The sequence below is a fragment of the Kryptolebias marmoratus genome, linkage group LG2, assembly GCF_001649575.2.
Source record: "Kryptolebias marmoratus isolate JLee-2015 linkage group LG2, ASM164957v2, whole genome shotgun sequence".
In the NCBI taxonomy this organism is placed as follows: Eukaryota; Metazoa; Chordata; class Actinopteri; order Cyprinodontiformes; family Rivulidae; genus Kryptolebias; species Kryptolebias marmoratus.
This window is the reverse complement of record NC_051431.1, coordinates 31,790,991-31,811,334: the sequence shown is the minus strand read 5'-3', so window position 1 is coordinate 31,811,334 and position 20,344 is coordinate 31,790,991. Positions and strand designations below refer to the sequence as shown.

Genomic DNA, 20,344 nt, shown 5'->3' with positions numbered 1-20,344 from the left:
GGGCACGTCCCACCGGGAGGAAGCCCAGAGGAAGACCCAGGACACGCTGGAGGGACTATGTTTCTCGGCTGGCCTGGGAACACCTTGGGATTCCCCCGGAGGAGCTGGCCCAAGTGGCTGTGGAGAGGGAAGTCTGGGTCTCCCTGCTTAGGCTGCTGCCCCCGCGACCCGAGCCCGGATAAGCGGAAGACAATGGATGGATGGATGGATGGATGGATGGATGGATGGATGGATGGATGGATGGATGGGACAAGACATTCATGGACAAGGGCAGAGAACTCAACACTTTTGGAATGCTACTATATGAGCAAACTTAGAGAGAGGGGCTTTATGGGAAACATAAATACCCATCATCCAGACTAACTATGAAACAACTTTGAACCCAGTGTTCCAACATTTGACCTGCTACCATACCTAGAGATCGATAAGATACAACACCAATGCTACGGCAAGGGGGGGGGGCCAAGACAGCAGGTCAGAGTGGAGATACTATCATCCCCACCATCCAAATGCAGCACTTCTAAATATCCCTACTGACACCATCACAGAGATGATATAGCAGCGTATACTAGGTGACCAATAAGCCAGTACACCACAGCTGACTACAACAGTGATCCTTGACATACTTGGCTATAAGATCAAGCCTACAAGCAACAGGAGCATTGATCCACCACAGAGAAACAGTAACTTGTCCATACCCGAGGCTCTAGAAACCGTCAAACACACCAGACACACAAATCTAACACTAAGAGCCTTCAATGAGAACTCAATGGGAATGTGAAAAACAAGTACCTACAGACAGTAAGAAAGGTCCTGAAGAGCCTGTGTGTCTTTGCAGATTTCTTCAAGTATACGAAGTTCGAGTTCTCTGCATATCCCACACTGCTGAGCTCTTTCTATATGTGGCATTTTCTAACATTTCTTTTCAGAACATCCAGCTTCATGGAGCCATCCAAAATTCCTCAGGCAACAGTTTGGACAGCTCAGTGGCAGCACTAGGGGGCCCTAACATGCAATTTCTTTAATTCAGATATCTAAAATTGTAATTTTGACTAATTCAGTTCAAGATATCTTGAATTGTAATTATGGATTTGTGACCCTTCAAATGATGAATGTGGTGACATAATTTGAGATATCCTGAAAGGCATTTTGACAGGTCAAAATGTATCTAAAGATATTTGAATTTTTTTTCTTACTGGTCTATCTTAAATTGCCATTATGGATAGTGAAAATGTAATGATTACTAGTCAAAACTCATTTTTAGATATCTAGAATTTAATTACAGATAGTCAGACAAAGCCGATTTTATGTTAAAATGGCCTGCCATAGAGGCACACGCTTTCCCCCAGTGACGTATATTCTAGTCTGAACATCATTGGGTGTTACGCTCAGTGTTGAACCCGGACGTTCCATAGCAGCCAATCAGCTGCTGGAGGGGCTCAGTATGGGAAGATTAACCATCATGAAACCATTCCAGTAAGAAAGAAACGCCCAGGTTTATAGACAGGTGTATTTTGCTCCTGCATTCTTATCAGTTTGGGTGGACTTTTGCAGACTTACAAAATGGTGAGAATCTGACTTTTCCTCCTTCCATATGGTTTACTCAATCTTGTTTATCTAACACTAAAATCTCTAATGCTTACCTTGGCCAAAAAGTTAAGGTTATTTAATATTTAGGTTGATAAATGTAAATTAATCCATCTGTTTTGTCCAGTTTTTGTAGGTTTGTGTTGAAAACTTGGATGTCAACTTGTCAGGCTGTTAAATTAACGCAAATCTGATTGTGGCACCAGATATTTACATAACATCATCCTGTTAAAATGAGGCTTTTAACTGAGAGAGTTTGTTAACTCACATGTCTTGCTTTACCTTTCTGCAGACATAAGCTGATCTGCTTTTTGCTACACCTTTGGGCAAAGAGCTAACATTAATTGCCCCTGCACAGCAGAAGCCTTATGTATTTACTGTGTTATTGCACTCCAAGGTGCATTACATGTGCCAAGTTTCCCTGGAGATCTTCCACATTTCTAGTTGTGCAATCTAATGGCTCTTGATCCAGTAGTGTTATCTTTGCCTGTAAAGGGGAAGTTTTTTCTGTTTTTCTTTGTTTTATTGTGCATGTAAGCTACTGCTTTATCTATTTTCATGTTATATATTAACCACATTTGAATAGGCAGCTTATACACAAGTTGTTTAACCTGTTTTCATTATTTAATGCACTTTTCTTAACCATTAAAAAGTGTAGCATTCCTTGAAAAAATGCATATCACCCACACTTTTCATGCCAGAGTTATAGACTGAGATGATCCTACTTTGAAAATAACATTAAGCACAATCCCATCTTCATACTTAGTGTATGTGTTGTGAATGACTCTCAGTTATTGTTGTTGTTTCGGCTGATCTCTTCTTCAGGGGTTTCCACAGCAAGCAAACTCACACAAAGGATTTGGCAATTGTTTTACGCCACACGTTGGATTGTTAGATTCCTAATTGTTGTTTAGTTCAGCTTTAACTTTATCATGATTTCATTTAGATTATTTCAGCTACTATTTTGACTGTCTCAGCTCATGTTTAGATATGTCTGGTTTCATGATTTTATTTAGATTATCCTACATTTTATTTATATTATACATAATTGATGTGTTTTTTTCTGTGTTTCATTATGTACCTGCAGTATTCTGTTTTTATTTCTGTTGTAAAGCACTTTGAATCGCTATATAAATAAATCTCACTTCACTTCCTGCTGCAACCTGGGCTTGAACCTGTAGCCTCAAAATTACAAGGCTGCGGCACTGACCACTAAGTCAACACAGCCCCAGCGACTCTCAGCTATTACCACGTCAAATTTTAGCTTAGTATCTATAAAATTGACCATGTTGAATATATATATATATATATCCATTTTTGCATTGGCTAATGTTGATTAGTTGTTGTCACTATCTTGGTTTGGGTTACCTCCAAAAATTCATCAGTTGTAGATGTGTATTCATTATTTCCTGAACATTTTATTAAATAATACGGCTCAGTGGTTCCTGAGATATTTCGCTAACAGACAGAAAGAGTTGACTCCAAATAAATAATAGCAACATTATATAATAATTATCAACATCACAAGACAAACATTTCTATACTTTTAAGAAGTCATTGTTTTCTACTCATTCCCTGGCTTTCTTTCATTTACAGTTGCGCTTCCTATTGCTGTTCAGTCGGCAGGGGAAGCTGAGACTGCAGAAATGGTTCACGCCATTGTCAGACCGGGAGAAGAAGAAGGTGATCCGGGACATGATGATGTTAGTGTTGCCTCGATTGCCACGAACTTGCAACTTCCTCCACTGGAAGGACCTCAAGATCGTTTACAAGAGGTGGTTGTATAAAACACATTTTATCCAAACACACCACAGATACATTATATAATGTCTGCAACATATTTGCTACCATTTTCTGGCTTTTCCTCCTTTAGTTTTTCACTGTAAAATAAAATGGCTGGAGGTGAATGAAACAACAAGAACACATCCAAATATAATGCAACCGCATCCAAGATTAAATCCCAATTAAATTTGTGCAGCGTATTAAATATTTAATTTTTAGAGGGTATATTTGTGCTTGTATCTTTTTCAATGCTTGAAATTAAGCCTCATCTTTGACTGATTCAACAGAAATACATTAATTAATAAATATGGATATTATTATGCGAAATAATATTAATTTAAACAGGAGATTAACAATGTCTAAATGTCAATATGTTAACTACTTCAGACATTTCATCTTTGCGTACAATTGAAGAAACAAACTTAGATGGGGGCCTTTTGTCCTTGGAGTTGTTGCTACACTTGACCTCTGTACCAACGGTTGCTGTGTCAGCTAACCTTTCTAGTCTTTTGATGCAGGTATGCTAGTCTGTATTTCTGTGCTGGACTGGAGGACCAGGATAATGAACTGCTTGCACTTGAGGTTCTGCACAGATACGTAGAGCTGCTGGATAAATACTTTGGCAATGTAAGTATAATTTAGTGTGTGTGAACAGCAGTATTTAGAAGCCTGTTCAGATTCCTATCGCCCACTGCTGAAAAGAAAGTCAAAAGGACATTATTGTTTTTGTTACCTTTTCAGGAGCAATCACCTACCTGGTTTGGACCAGTTGTCCAACTGAGGATAGAAGCCCAATCCCAGTATGGTGGAACCTTAGTTTTGGATTAGGGGTTTGGTTTAGGGCTAAGGTGGGAATTAAGTTTAAGTTCGGGTTAGGCTCAGGTGTGAACTGGCAAAGACAAGGTTTAGGGTAAAGGTCAGGGATAATGTGGTGTCTCACTGAGCTGTGACTGTTGGCAGTATCTTAACACTGTGAGAAAATATGCCTTTTTTGTTGCAGTCTCACTGAATGCTGTGTGTTTAGGATCAAATGACCAGAGAGCCACGAGACCACGTTTTAGGAAGGCAATTTACTTTGGTTACCTCAGATATCAGATGTTTTCTGTCAGAGGAGAGCTCCCATGCAGGTGTTAAAGCTCTAGAGCTCTTGTGACAGGCTGGAGAGATGCAATGACTCTGTGACTATTGTGATTAAAAAAAAATTAGTTGCACAAATGTTTTGAACATGTTCAACATCAAACCTTGAGTAACTGGGCTGCGTGACTCCATGAGTATCCCGAAGAAATTGAGAACCCTTTCGAAAACGAACGAAAGTTTGTACAGTATCATAACAAGAACAGAAATATGAACAGCCCATTTCAAGATGCGTGAAAAATGGTTATAACTCAGTCAATTTTAAAGATATTGAGCCAAAATTTAATATGGTAAGAATTGAGAGTTCTTCTAAACACATACTAAACATGTAAACATTGTTTACAAAGGTTTGACTAAAATGGCTTCTTCATTTTCTCTCATCATAAGATGATCTTAGTTTGAAACTCCGGCATAAAAGAAAGTGGAAAATAAGCCTTCCTTGAAGGAATGCTTTATTTAACCTTTTGTTCTTCAGAACAGAAACATACTGAAAAATAGTGAGAGGTGCAAATATAGCAAAAGTGAGAAAGATGCCAGTATAAAGTACTGAGGAACAGTATTAAACCAACCCTTATTTCATTAGCTATGTTAAATCTGGCTCTGTGGGTGCAAAACACACGCTTTTGTTGTGGCGTATTTCAGTTCTCTGTAAAGGTAAAGGTTTTTCTTACAGCATAGTAAACAATTGCAACTTCTGAAAAGGTATCACATTTTGTTGTGGAAGTTATAATGAAATAGGAGATGTTGGTTAAATTCATGAACTTTATCACAGTAACTGTGTCAGAACACAATCTTCTGAATCTTACTGTCATTTACTCTTTTCACGTAGTCTCTTCTGCCCTGTGCTGTCACCGCTGGGCTCTCTGGGAACTAGAAGCAGAGCAGAACATAAATGCATTCAATATGAAAACCTAAGAACACAACATCTTCCCTGGTACCCAAACAAACAACCTCATCCATTTTAGGTGAAAATAATATTTTTTCAGAAAGATTAGTATTACTGTAATGCAAAAGAAAGTGTCTGCGATTTTTCTTAACCTTTCAGTGGGCAGAACTGGTATTAAATGCAAATAAAGTCTTCTTCATAAAACATAAAACACTCAAAACTACAACTAAAATTAGATCAAAATCACAAGATTTTTGTTTATATTCTTTCATTTTTTCAAACAACTTATTTCATCACATGATTTTTTATCCAGGTGCATGGGTTTCCCTTTGCAGAAAAGTTAAATTTAGGTTCCTCTGCTGTATCAGTCCTGGTGTTTCAATGGAGTGAAATAAAAGTTGTGATGCATCCCATCTTTTCTCATCACTAAGGACAAATGAACTCAGTCCAGTCTGCTGCTGTACTTACAAAGGATTGCTGTACTGGGTACTGTATTGTACCTTACAAACTTTAAAAACAACAACAAATCATCTTTTACATAAAAAGTAGAATGTTGAGAGTACCTGCTTGAGTTTTTCTGTTTAGGTGTTTTCCATTATTGCTTCCCATTATCTATTTATAACATATTATATTTGTAAGACAGGAGCTACAGTAGAACATGTCCATCTTAGCTTTTTATTCATATTAAACTATTACTACTATGTTTCATTACATTAATTTATGAATGATCGTTTTATATATCAGACTTTACACATTTATTGCCAAAGTAGCAGTTCAGAAAGTTTGTTTTCAGATTGTGAGAAACAATTTTTTTTAATCTTTTTCTTTTTTTCTGCTGATACTAAGCAACAATAAAGTGTCTCTCATAGACATACTATTATTTTGGTCAAAAGCAAAGTTAGATTGTTTAAAACTTTGTAAATAAACCTTTTATTGTCATTTTTAAGTTTTGCATTTGACCCTTTGTTTTAGAATATCTTAGGCTTTACAGTGGGGTGCAAAAACATGTCCATATATTGGTCTCACCTTCTTTCAGATGGTTTTGGAGCCTCCAGTATGTCTTTCGGAAAATTCCAAAGGGTCTGCCTTTTTTAAGCATTGCTTGTTTTTTTTTCCTGGTTTCCAGTTTAGTGCAATGTGCTCTGATAGTGGTCCTCTGGACTACCATCCTATCCCACCCATCTCTGCAGGGGAGCTGCTCAGCTCCATCAGGGATATTTTTGGTCTCCTGGATGTTTCTGTGGTAACGTCCTCCTTACCTGGTGTGTGAGTTTTGATAGATAACCCTCTTTTGGCAGGTTTGCTATAGTGGCATAAGCTTTCTATTTTATGATATTGGATTTAAAGGTGCTTATGCAATGGTCATTCTGAAACCCACTAGTTGCTATCTGGAATTTCTTTAGCATTTATTGTGTGTTATAATTGTTTTATCCACAATATAATGGGTCAAGACTCTACAGATTCAACAGTAACAGATGAAATGTTTTTATTGTGTTTGTACAGTGCCCTGAGAGGACTTTTGTTGTGAGTTGGAGCTATATAAACAAACTGAATTGAATTGAAATCATTTATTTTCTTGACTTAAAAGTACCATACTCCCTCTGGTGTCCACTTTGTGCCCTTACTCTGTTTTCACTTTGAGATGCTTGTCTTATTTAGAAGACAGTCCATCATCATACTTATAAAACCCAAACAGAAATAAAGAAGAGAAGTTGTTTAATGTTCAGCCTCTTTATGGAACATTATAGAAAGAAACCTGTTTCCATCTTTCATCTATGCTTTCTTTCTAAAACTGAATAAGTATTTGTGACCTTTGTGACAACGATTGCGTAGTACCTCTCTGAATTAACAGGTGTGTGTTTTGTACTTCAGGTGTGTGAGCTGGATATCATTTTTAACTTTGAGAAGGCCTACTTCATCCTGGATGAGTTCCTTATGGGTGGAGAAATTTTAGAAACTTCCAGATTTGCAGTGGGTGTGTCAATGGAGGAAGCTGACACATTGCAGGAGGTATAGTAATTTAACAAACTATCAGCTAAAATACAGTACTTTGAAGAAGTACTCTTGAAATTTTTCACATTCTTTGTTTCGACCACAAACTACAAAGTTTTTTACTGGAATTTTATGTGAAAGACCAACACATAGTAGTGCATGATTCATGGATTTCAATTTTTTTTTACAAAACAAATATCTAAAAAGTGTCAAAAATTCATAGTCACTTCTTTTACTGTTATACTGTGACTTCAATGCAACCAACGACCTTCAGAAGTAACCTAATTGTAAACTGATCAACCTGTGTGTAACTTAACCTCTGTATAAATCCAGCTGTTCTGTGAAGGCCTCAGAGGTTTGTGACAGAACATTAGTGCCTAAACAGCATCATGAAGAACAAGGACCACATCAGACAGGTCAGGAATAAAGTTGTTCAGGAGTTTAGAGCAGGGTTAGGTTATAAAACAGTATACCAAGCTTTGAACATCTCACAAAGCAATCCATCATCTGAAAATGGAAAGCGTAAGACACAGCTGCAAACATGACCATCCACCTAAACTGACAGGCCGGCAAGGAGAACATTAATCTAAGATGCAGCTGATAAACCCATGGTAACTCCAGAGGAGCTGCAGAGATCATCCAGAGTGGCAAGAAGAAAGCCAATGTTGAAAGAAAGCCCTAAAAGAAAGGTCCTGTTTGCTGTTTGCTACAGGTCATGTAGGGACACTACAAACATGAGGAACACACAGCTTTGCTCAGATCAGACCGAAACTGAACTTTTTGGCTGGCTATGTGTGGCAGAAAACTAACACAGCACATTACCTTGAACATACCATACTTACTGTGAAACACAGTGGAGACAGCATCATGCTGTGGGGTTGTTTTGTTTGCAGCAGAGATAGGAAAGATGGGAGATGGGAAGATAGATTGAGCTAAATACAGGCCAATCCTTGGAGAAAACCTGTAAAAGACTTGAGACGGGAGCAGAAGTTCATCTTCCAGCGGGACAGTAACCCAAAACATCCAGCCAAAGCTACAATGGAACTGTGAAGATGAAAACATCTTCATGTGTTCGAATGGTCCAATTAAAGTCCAGTCCTGAGAATCTGTGTAAAGACTGAAAAATTACTCTTCATGGACACTGTCCAGTCAATTTGAGTTTGAGCTATTTTAAAGAGCTGTTAGACACAAGCCCTAAAAGAAAGGTGATTCTATAAAGTAATGACTCTCGGAGGTAGAAAACAAACACATGCCAAATTTGAATGATGTTTTTAGAAAAGTAAAAAAAAGAAAGAAAAAAAAAACCACGTCTCATTTTCCTTTGTGTTGGTCTATCACATAAAGCTCTAGTAAAATACTTTCTATTTTACTCCTTGCCCACTTCAGTCACTAGTTTACATTAGTTAACAATAGCAATTTATGTTTTAATATGGTAAGGATGGGGGTGGTGGAGGGGTGAATGGGTTTGTAATTTGTTATGAGTTTGTAAATGAAAAAAGTTGATAAAAATCAGCTGAAGGCTAAATCCAGTATGTATGTTATAACTGCACACTGTCGTGATTAAATAAACTGGAATTTCAATTTTTGAATTTAAGATTTGTGGTTGTAACATGACAAAATGTGGCAAAGTGTGAAAACTTTGTCAAAGCACTGCATGCTTTGTTGTGAGACCTGAAATATATTCTCATCTCCTGTGTCCACAGACAATGGAAGAGTACATGAGCAAACCTGCCTACTGAACCAACAGTCGACCAGAAAGCTTCACTTTTTAAGACTTGAAGCAAAAGGTTTCGTAAAAACTCCTTTTTAATCAACAAAAATAGAATTGCAAAACATTTTTCCACTTTATCCGAGTGCATTTATTTCCCATGACCTGCCTGGTTCTTCTTGTTTGGATTGATGTATTTTGCATGGAATCAAAAGAGAAACACTTAGCCGGAAAGAAAAATAAAGTTAATGCTTTATTAACCTCAAGTGTATCACATGTGATCACATTTAAGAAATATTTACAAAAAACACAAGTGAATGTAAAGACTGAGCACTGATTTTGACTTCCTGTGTGTGTAAGGCTGATGAGACACATACTCATATGTCATACTCATTCTGATTCAGTAAAACCAATAAAACTGTGAACACTTGCTTTTGTTCTAATAAATAATATTTTTGTGAAACTACAGAATAACTAAAACTGACTGTTTTTCTTTAAAATACTTAATTTTTACTCTCTCTCCCTCTACTAAAACTATATATATATATATATATATATAGCCTTATTTATATTCATTTGGCTGTTTTGGCATCACTTTCTTCTGTTTCTGGATTCAGGTAGCTCAGCACTTTCATCACAGCCTCATTCTTCGAGCCTTTGGTTTGTGTCTCCTCACCTGTTTTGTCATCCTGTCTCTTTGGGTTTTTCTCTGCATCCATCAGATCAAAGTATTCCTCTAGTGCCTTTTCAAAAGAGCTTGTCATGCTCTGTTCAACATCATCCATCTTTTGAGTCACCTTGCTGTTGCTAGAAGCAGGTTTGGGATACTGTGCCAACATCTGAGCTGCTAGGTAAGCTGCAAGTTCATCCTCGTCCACAGTGTCATCATAGTCATCTGTGAAAGTGTTGGGAAGGCGCCTTTGGTTAGGAATGGATTTCGTTAAACGCCCAGCAGGCGAAGCATGAAGCTGTAACAGGGGGCTCTTGTGCTGCCTCTGACTCCTAGTGGAAGCTGGATCATCTGCTCCTTCCATACCCAGGATTTTAAGGATTTCTTGAGTTCTCAGCTCCTCCGGGGTCTTTTGTTTGTAAGGTGGAAGTCTGCTGTAGAATTTAGATTCAGGAATCTTCAGTGTTTTTCTGGAGAGTAACTGAGACAACCTGGTCTCGGTTCTAGATGGTCCGTTTGTCTTTCCCAACTTGTCTTGATTTATTTGGCCTCCAGTTTTGAGCACTTCCATCAGGTCTGCAGGTGGGATGTGGTATTTTTGGGAAATGGCGATGAGCTGGTAGATGAATTGTGGTTGGATGTTATCTTGAGTCTCAGCCCTCTCCTCTTTCTCCTCAATCTCTCGTTTCTGCTCCTCCTCCTGTGCTTTCTCCAGAACCTTCAGGAGGTAATAGTCCACAAAGTTGGCCACATTGTCTGGATTGTTTGACCTTTTAACCAGATAGCTTTCATTGTCTTCTTCTTCATTAGGTTCTTCATCATCGTCATCGATATAATCAAGCCCTCGATCAAACTCATGTCTGTTGTCTTCATCTTCATCTTCCTCCTCCTCTTCCTCTAGAGGACCCCAGTCTGCAAAGTCTCTATCTATGTCATCATATTCTGCATTCCTTACATTAAACACATCTTCGTCTTCTTCCACATCATTATCCTCCATGTCATCTTCCTCATCTTGGCGTTTATGAAGGATCTTCGTATTGGTCATCTTGTCCAGTTCATCAAACATAGACTGTAGTGTGGCCAGGTTCTGAGGCGTGTACTTCTCCTCCACATTCTCATTGGTGCGTTTCAGGAGGCTTTCATGTCTGGGTCTCTCTCTGTCCTCCCCCTCACCTTCTTTCTCATCTTCAAACATCAAAGGTAGCTTCTCGTGGGGCACAATATTGTGTTGTTTCTGCACCCTGGGAAATGAGCCAGGACTTGTGCCTGGTCCCTTTGTGATGAGATGAAAGGACCTGGGGGCCTGCTCTGTTTGCTGGAGGGTGCTGAGCACAGCTTGGAGCAACTCTTCACTCTTATCCTCCCCTCTCTCTTGCTCCTGCTCCTCCTCCTCCTCATCATCTTTGCTCTGCACTGGGTGAGAAGCCAGTCTCAGTAGGGCATGCAGATTTTCAGCATCATCCGTGTGATCAACGTTGTGCCCCGTGCCGAGACGGGTTCTTTGATTGAGACTCTGGATGTACTCAAAGGCTTTCAGCATGTCTTCATCAGGTGACACAAGGACATCTCCTCTCTGGGGGTTAGGTTCACTTTCCCGCAACCTGTGGTCTCTGAGCGAAGTCGCTTTAACGGCAGAGGATGTGAAGAGGAGAGGGATCAAGAGGAGGTTGGCCAAACAGATCATGAGAGGCTTGCTTGTTTTGGGTGTCTGAGGGAGAGACGGCATGGTGATGTCTACAGTGGGAAGATAAACAGGCACAAGTCATCACTGACCTTTACATGTTAAAGCTAACAGTTTCTCACTATTTACAGCTCTGACATTGATCACATTTTCAGTCTGAAGATAGCGTCATATAGAACAGTCTTAAATCAAATCCTCTTATAGCATCTTTAATTTAGCCTTTAAATTCCTTGTAAGTAAACTATACAGCTTTGAAGATTTTAAGCAATTTTTAGTCAGCACATTTGGTTGTTTAAGAAATAAAATTAAAAACCTAGCATTCTCTTGAAGGAATGAATATCACCCACTGCCTTTCATGCAGTGCCTTTTTAAACTAGCATTGCCTTATGCTAAGAAATGATGGGAGTGAGGCCATTTTGATTAGGCCTTGTAAATAACATTATGTCTGATCTCATGCGATGTCACAAGAAATCACGCTTAGAGCATGGTGTAGGTAATGACTGTAAGCTACTACCACATCAGCTTTTAGCTCAATATCTGAGTTATAGCTTGTTTTCAGCTGGCTAAGGTTGAATAGCTATAGTAATCATCTTAAATTAAGTTCAGTCTAAAAGTTAATCAGTTGTAGATGTACATCCAATGATTACTTTGTGAAAGTTATAAAAAAACTGCCAAGTGGTTCATGAGATATTTTGATAAAAAACAGGCTTGACTCCAAAGATTATGGCAAAGTTTCTAAGCAAAGATCTAAGAAAACAAACAACTTTAAATGAAGGAGGACTAAGATTTCAGCTCTCTAAAACTTACAATGGAGCATTAAACCCAGACACTTTCCCTCTATCTCACAGACAAACAGAGACCCTAACAACCCTACAGTGGGATAGGAGTGAGATTGATCTGCATGTGAATTTAGCCAATAATTATTTTCTAATTCTTTCATTGAAATCCCTCTAGAGGTTCATGATATATTTTGCTAAGAGACAGAAAGGGTTGACTTGAAATAGTTAATGGCAAAATTTTAAACCATGATATTATTGCACAATCTGTTAGCGCACAGAATGTGTGTTGGCGTTCTGTCGTGGCTACCATCAAACCAAATTTTAGCTCAATGTCTGTACAATTGACTGAGTTTATGTCAGGTTGGTAGGAGATTGCGGCAAACCCAATACGCAGACTCACCCTGGTTCCAGGAAATAAATAATTTATTTGAAATAAAAATAAACAAACACAAAACACTGACAAGGCAGCAAAACCAAACTACAACAAAAATCCAAAATGCAGCACAAATGACCAGACAAGGCAAGACATGGAAGGAACCTTGACAGCATGTGAAAGTGACAACGGACCAGTGAGGAAATGGAGGAAATGTCCAGATTTTAAAGCGGAGGGTAATTAGGGGAAGTGGGCACAGGTGAGTGAGTACAAACTAGGAGCAGGTGGAGATGGGCGTGGCATGTAAACAAGTGACTGACTGACAAGAAGTGAATAATGACAGGAACACAAGAAGTAGAAACTATAGAAAGACGAAACATGAAAACAATAACCCAAATACAAAATAAACCTCAAAGAAAAACCAAAACCAAACCTAAATCCTGACAGTTTAACCTACTTTGTGTTTTTTGAGGTCAGTTAGCTGTGGCAGCCTCATTGAATTGGGTTGATGCCAAAAGTTAATCAGTTGTAGAGGTTCATCCAGTGATTACTTTTTGCAAGTTTTATTAATTTCATCTAATAGTTTACGAGATAATTTAGCAACAGGTACATACACTCACACACAAAAATATTATTGCCCACCTGCACCTTTCGGGGGGTAAAACATTCTAAATGCCATAGCTCGAGCTTCAACAGTCTCAGTGTTTGTATGTTGTCCATCCCCCTGCTTGTCAGAGGTGTTGGAGCCTCAGTCTGGGTTGATGCTGCCTGTTTGCCAGCAGCTGGATCCAGCTCCATGCAAATCTTATTAGTCGTCAACTGTCCGTGAGTCACGTCCCTGTTGTCAAGGGAACCCGGTCAGGCTGATGTTCCCATGAAACCTCCCCTTCATCCCGAAAACCCTCCGAACGGACAGATGTTATTGTTGCTCCTCAACCTTTGATTCCAGTTAAAACATTTTGCGTCGAGCTGCGTTGAATAAACGTGCCTGCTAAAAGCAGACGGTGTTAAATTAGTGGCAAAAACTTTAGGAGAAGCGTCAAGTAATTGCTGTTCTTTCGCCATGATGTTTATCATTTGTATTTGTGTTTTCCGACCCGAGTTTATCCCGCCGCATCAGCTGTACGCAGTGATTTGTTTATATTTATAACAGGACATTAATAATCATTATTAGCCTACGGAGCCCGATCAATCCAATCGCGAAACGAGAACAAAGGATCTCTGCAGGCAACAAACCATAATCTCCGCGCTGCGTCTGAAGCGGAGCATCAGGTTGGTAAAGAGCTAAAGCTAGTTTAAGAAACTTTAAAAATGTAAATAATTGCCTGCCATGTGACTGGAAACGGGTTTACCCTCGAGCCATTAATAAGAACCCAGAGTCCTACCTTTTTTCACAGTTAGTTCGTGTGTCGAAGGATCGTGGGTGAGCTGAGCATTTCTCTCCCTCGCAGTTCGTTTGAGTCTGGTCTCAGCACCGCGGACAGCTCCTCGTGCTATTAGAGGCGTCACATGACTCGTGCGTCAGCAGATACGCAACACACACTCTCTTCTTCGTTATTTCTCTCTCTCTCTTTTACTCGCGCACATGTATTAACACAACGCTGGCTCTACGCGCACGCGCAGTTCATTGAAGTCAGCCAAACAACACCATTTGTGTCTTTGAGCAGGCTCCAAATCCGAGACAAGGTTTGTCCTGCAGCTGCTAAAACTGATGATGAGATGAATAATAACAGGGCTATACTTAGAACTACAGGTCTTTCTGAAAGAGAAGTTATTCATTTTTTTCTTATTATTTATTAAGCCAACCTTCTGAGGCTCAAGTAAACAGCATTTAATACCTAAGAGGAGCTTGAACTTTATTTTTCTGATTATGTCTGCCAAGAAAGTTATCAGTAGTATCTGTGTCTGTCTGCGTACAAGATTATTCAAAAACGTTTGAATGGATTTTCATGATATTTGTCAAGCATGGTAGAAGCAAGAAGTGATTGCTCTAACTGTGCAACTGTATAACAGGAATGTTAAACTCCACAGTTGGACACCTCATGAGTCAAGGGTGATCACTGTTGATTTCAAGGTGACAGAGTCAAAGATCAAGGTAACATTTGACCTAGTGCTCTAACTTTGCAACAGTGTTGTGTAGGGATGTCAAAGTGCACCGCTGGACAAGTCATGGGTCAAAGATGATGCTGATTGATTTCAAGGTTTATGAGGTCAAAGGTCAGGGTCACAGGTAACCCCTTTGTTAATAACGTCTCTGTGCTTCTACATGTGACCCTTTTGTTTCCTCCGCCAAGGAAGTTATGTTTTTGGTTGTGTCTGTTGGTTTGTTTGTCTGTCTGTTAGTAAGATCACATAAAAACTAATGAACACATTTGGATGAATGTTTTTATAAATGTTATGGTTGTCACAAAAACAGTGAATTAAATTTATGTGGTGATCCACATTATGATCTGGATCAAACTATTTTTAATCATGCTCTGGTCTTGGTAAAGGTTTGTGCTCTCTGAGTGCTTGTAGTTTATAATGTTTGTAGTCTGAACTTGGGTTGATGCTATCTAGTTGGTGCAAACTGCTATAATGTTAGCTAGACAGCACCAGCCAATGTTAGTTTGAGAAACCAAACTCACTGACTAATGCAAACTAAAGTTATTAACAAAGGTTAAGGATCTTGTTACATGTTGCTTTTACCATCTTATCTTTACTTATTACATGATAAAGCAGTGATTCAGTCAGGTCAGATTTGGTCAACTTCTGGCTTAAAAATGGTGGGCTGTTATGAATGTCATGGCTGATCTCCAGCACAACCATTGGGTCAAATCTTTTGAACCAATGTTTGGTCAAACCAACCAAAAAGCTTTAACGCAGCAACTGAGTTATCAAAATAAACCATCAGAGGGTGTTGGCATGGAAACTAAAAAAGAAAACAGCAGAAAATACAATCTATAGCATCAGAAACCCCAAAACAAAAGTGTTAAAGAATAAATTGAATGAAATCTAGGAAGCTTTTGAAATATTCTACAAAACCCTATATTCAAAAATCCCCAGAGGAACCACTGACCTACCTGAGCTCACTAGAACTTCCTTCTATGAGCAAGGAACAGAACAGAGAAATTACATTGGATCTAACTGAAAAAGAATTAAAAAACACAATAAGTAGACTAAAAAACTGCCAGGGTCAGACGGTTACACAGCAGAATGGTATAAGGAATTACAATAATAATTAATTCTAATCCTCTTGCCTATGTTAAACTGGGTCGTAAAAAATGCACAAACACCACCAAGTTGGAAGGAGGCAATAATATCAGCAATAGTAAATGGCTTGCACTTATATAGCACTTTATTTAGTCCAAGGACCTCAAAGCGCTTCACACTACAATCATCCACACACTGATGGTGGTAAGCTACATTGTAGCCACAGCTGCCCTGGGGCGGGCTGACAGAGGTGAGGCTGCCATCACACCGGCGCCACCGAGCCCTCTGACCACCACCAGTAGGTAAGGAGGGTGAAGTGTCTTGCCCAAGGACACAACGGCTGAGACTGACGGAGCGAAGGCTCGAACCAGCAACCCTCCGATTACAGGACAAACCCGTACCTCCTGAGCCACTGCCGCCCCAATACCCAAAGAAGGCAAAAATAAACTGGATTGTGGATCATACCGACCAAAATCTGTTTTAAATATTGACTATTGGCCTTTTACTTCTATTATGGCCAGACAAGCAGCCATATTAGAAATATTACACACATTCAAACGAGATTCATACAACAACGTCATACACTGGATAACACACGAAGAACATTACATGTTATAGATCATGTACAAAATAAAATAATTAAAAGCTGCAATAATAAGTGTAGATGCTGAAAAAGCATTTGATTCAGTTGACTGGAATTTTCTTTGTAGGGTTTTAAATAAATTTGGACTACAATCATAAAAACAATACAGGCACTGTATAGTAACCCTACAGCCAGAATAAAAGTTAACGGTCATTTATCTGATAGAATCACTCTAGAAAAAGGAACAAGATAAGGTTGTGCATGGTCACCATTGCTCTTTGCACTACATCTAAAACAAGCAGCTCAATTGTGAAGGCAAAATGAGGACATCAAAGAAATAAATATTAAAGGGATAAAATGCAAACTGTCATGTTATGCAAATCATATATTGATTTAAGTAGAACAACTGACCTATTCCTTACCAAACTTACTGCAATTATTCAGGTACAAAATTAATATTAATAAAACTGTTATCCTACAATTATAGTCCACAGGAAATCCAGGACAGACATCCATTGACGTGGCAAACTGAACAATTAAGATATCTGGGCATTGTCATACCAAAAGACCTCCAAAACTATCCAAATACAATTATATTCCCACACATAAAAGAATAAAGGAGGATTTACAAGATGGAATCTTGTTCCTTTTCTAAGTTTCAGCTCCAGAATTGACTCGATTAAAATGAGCATACTACCCAGACTGCTTTACTTATTCCAGACTTTACCGCTTAAAATTAATCAGAGCTTTTTAAATAAATGGGATAACCTATTAACAAGGTATATTTGGCAAGGTAAAAGACCCAGAATTGGATAAGAGATCTTACAACTGGAAAAAAGAGGAGGTTAGGGACTACCTTTCCATAGAAATGATTATTTAACAGCACAAGCAAGACCACTGGTACAGTATACTGGTGTGATCCAAAATATAATTCTCAATGGAAAAACATTGAAACAAGGGCAACACCTATTCCTGTACAGGCAGCTCTGGCAGATGCAAATCTACAAAGTTTCATAAATAATATTGATAACCGGTGGATGAAAACAACCTTTAATCATGGAAAAGCATTGTAAAAGAAAATACATTGGAGAATGACATTACAGCCTTAAAATGGATTGCATATGACTTGGACTTTACACCAAACAACCTTGATGCCAGGTTTAAAGACTGGATATCCAACAGGATTACTGCTCTCTGCATAATAATAAATATCAACATTTTAAATGATTTTGAAAAGCTCAAAATAAAATATTCTTTTGATAAAAAGGACTTTTATTGATATTTACTAGTAAAAATTTTTGTTAACTCAAAAATGCAGCCAATTCCTGATAAGAATACACAAAATGGAAATTTTTACCAAAGCCTATAATTTAAAATTTAAGGAGAAAATTATTTTACTTATCTATAAATGCCTAGTAGATTTAAAAAAACAATTAAATCCTTCATATCAAAGCAAGGAGGAATGGGCAAGCGTATGGAGATACCAATTGACATATAATAAATCATTACAATGGTGAGAATTTGGATGGAATAAGATTCTTTAATACACCTGCTTAATAATGCCACTATGATGGAAATCCTCCTACTTGTTGGAGAAAATGTGTAAATATAAATGTTTTTTAGGATTGCTCAGGCATTAAAGACTTCAGGAAATAAATAAATAGTGCCCTACAAGACATTTTCAAGCAGAATATTCATTTATAGAGCAAGCTTATGTATTATGGGTGTATACCTCAAGAATTTTCAAAACGAAACAAATATCTAATGAACATTTTGTTAACAGCAAGTAAAAGAGCAGTACAAGAAATTGGCTATCACAGGACAAACCAACTCTAGATGACTGGATGAAAAAAACATTTGACATATACTGTACAAAATGGAAAACATAACAGCCTCTCTCCAACACAAGACTGAACAATTTAGTTTATGGTGGCAAAGTTGGGTAGATTTTGTGAAAGTCAGAAGATCTGACTTCATTCTTTAGAGACCAAACTTAATGAAACCACCCTGATGATCCACTCTCCTTTTGTGAAGATTTCTCTATAATGAATATACCCTCTCAGTATTTAACTTTGTTAAGCTTTTTATTTGTTCTTTAATCATCATTTATTTATTTATTTGTTGTTATTGTTTAATTATATTTTGCACTTTGAATGTTGTTATCTTTCTTGGGGAAGTAGTAGGTTCAATGGTTATTTTATGTGTCATGATGCACTGATATGTTTTTCTTTTTTCTGAAGTATGCAAATTTGCTTCCTTCTAGTGTGTAGTTTCTGTGTGTGTATGTTCAGTAACTGTTTTTATGACCTTTTTTAGGGTATTTTCTGCTATAATCACCTACCTTGTCAGGACTGGTAGTCTTTTTGGGTCCAAATACAATGGAAGTTCATGTTTGGACTAGGGGTTAGGTTTAGGACTAAAGTTTGAATTGAGTTTAGGTTAAGGTTCGAGATGAACTGGTAATAGTTAGATTTATGGTCAGGATTAAGCTACAGAAATTAATGAAGGTCAATACAATGTCCTAATTAGGATAGAAATACAGAAGTGTGTGGGAGACAGAGTCTTTGAAGTGTTGCTGTCATTGACTTTTGTTGAGTCTCTGCTGCAGCAGAGAGGGACAGAGACAGTTAAAATTAACAGATGACTCACACACAGCCTCTGCCAAAGTCCAAGATGGGCGGGGGGACTGCAGAGGGGTGTGTGTGTGTCTGTTTGTGTAAAGGCGATAGAATACACTCTAGCCATCGGGCAGCCTCCACTGGTCTTTATTTTTGGCTGCTTGTCAAATCTTGTCAAGCATGGAGCTGTGTGAGAGAGAGTGTGTTTGAGCTTTTTCATTCATAATTTGGCTGCTGTGTGAAAATTAGAGCTCTTGCTGTTATTTATTGGCCTGCTTATCTAATATTTTATGACATGGCATTTGCTTTCTACCTTGTTACAACTGCAGCATATAACATTTGTCTTTTCATCCCGTTAATGTTTACAGTGAGTCACAAATTATCTGACTATTGAAATACAGTGATCAAATCTGGATAAAAAGTCTAGTGTTAGAGCTTAGAGCTGTTTAAATCATAATTATAACAAAGCTTTTACTTCAAAAACCCGTATGTTGAAGAGTTGGAGGACAAAAGCCAATGAGTCATACGCAGCAATCATTTCAAACTCATTAAGGAACTTTAAAGCCCTCGTCTTGTCGCATTTACAACCTTTGTATGGATTTATACTTAATTACAGAAAAAATGTTAGTATCAATCTCCTGTTTTCTTAAAAGAGCACAAAGACAATATATTTCCAGTATTAACACTGAATCTGTTTCAGGACCAAAGCCTCAAAATAAACCAGGACAAAAGACAGTTCTAATCTAATGTCTACCTCAGACTAATTACAGTTTTCCCTCATGACTAACACACTTACACATGCAGACACTACCAGTTTCTTACTGACAAACCTGAGCTGTCACATTAATTGCCTGTGGCTGTGTTCTTGGCAGTGCTACTGGTAAACAGAAACCGATTACAAAATGTAAATATATATATAGGGCCTTTTCTAGTCCACCCGGCTGCTCATAGCGCTTTACAACTCCTCATTTACCCATCCACAGCACTCTATAACATCTCTACAAAACTAATCGGAATAAATTGTTCTATAGAGTCTAATCAGAACTTTAGATTGCAATCATACACCAATGGGGCACACACTGAAGGCAATGAGGGGTTTGGTGTCATGTCAGGGACACTGACATGTGACTGCGTACTGGTGGACTAGAACCTTTGACTCCCTCAATGGAAGACAACTGCTTGAACCACTGATCTACAGCTGTCCCAACACAACACCAGTACGTTTGATTTGGTGCAAAAGCAGCTGAGTGCAGCAGTCTCCTTTCACTCGGGAATTGTCCCCGGTGAGAGGCGCCGAGCAGGAGTGGGCATACTTGTTGCCCCCCCATCTTGGTGCCTGTTCGTTGGGGTTTACCCCGG

General features: G+C 38.4%; 2 protein-coding genes across 3 annotated transcripts in view; one reads left to right on the top strand and one right to left on the bottom strand.

The window, feature by feature from the left end:
• Window positions 1–1,463: 1,463 nt before the first annotated feature.
• On the top strand, window positions 1,464–9,221 carry ap1s3a (adaptor related protein complex 1 subunit sigma 3a). The gene is made up of 5 exons (XM_017438869.3): window positions 1,464–1,566; window positions 3,184–3,362; window positions 3,888–3,996; window positions 7,262–7,399; window positions 9,085–9,221. The coding sequence occupies exons 1-5, from the start codon at window positions 1,564–1,566 to the stop codon at window positions 9,118–9,120; spliced, it is 465 nt and encodes a 154-aa protein (XP_017294358.1). The 5' UTR covers window positions 1,464–1,563; the 3' UTR covers window positions 9,121–9,221.
• A 108-nt stretch (window positions 9,222–9,329) lies between these two features.
• scg2a (secretogranin II a) overlaps window positions 9,330–20,344 on the bottom strand; it is a 30,333-nt gene continuing 19,318 nt past the window's right edge. Inside the window, exons 1-2 of one of the 2 annotated variants that reach the window (XM_017438868.3) lie at window positions 13,978–14,179; window positions 9,330–11,493 (exon numbers count right to left, since the gene is read on the bottom strand). In XM_017438868.3, the coding sequence (XP_017294357.1) occupies window positions 9,662–11,485 (1,824 nt within the window). In that variant the 5' untranslated portion in view covers window positions 11,486–11,493; window positions 13,978–14,179 and the 3' untranslated portion in view covers window positions 9,330–9,661. Of the gene's footprint in view, window positions 11,494–13,977; window positions 14,180–20,344 lie in introns of those variants that run through there. The other variant, XM_037973413.1, reaches the window with a different exon arrangement.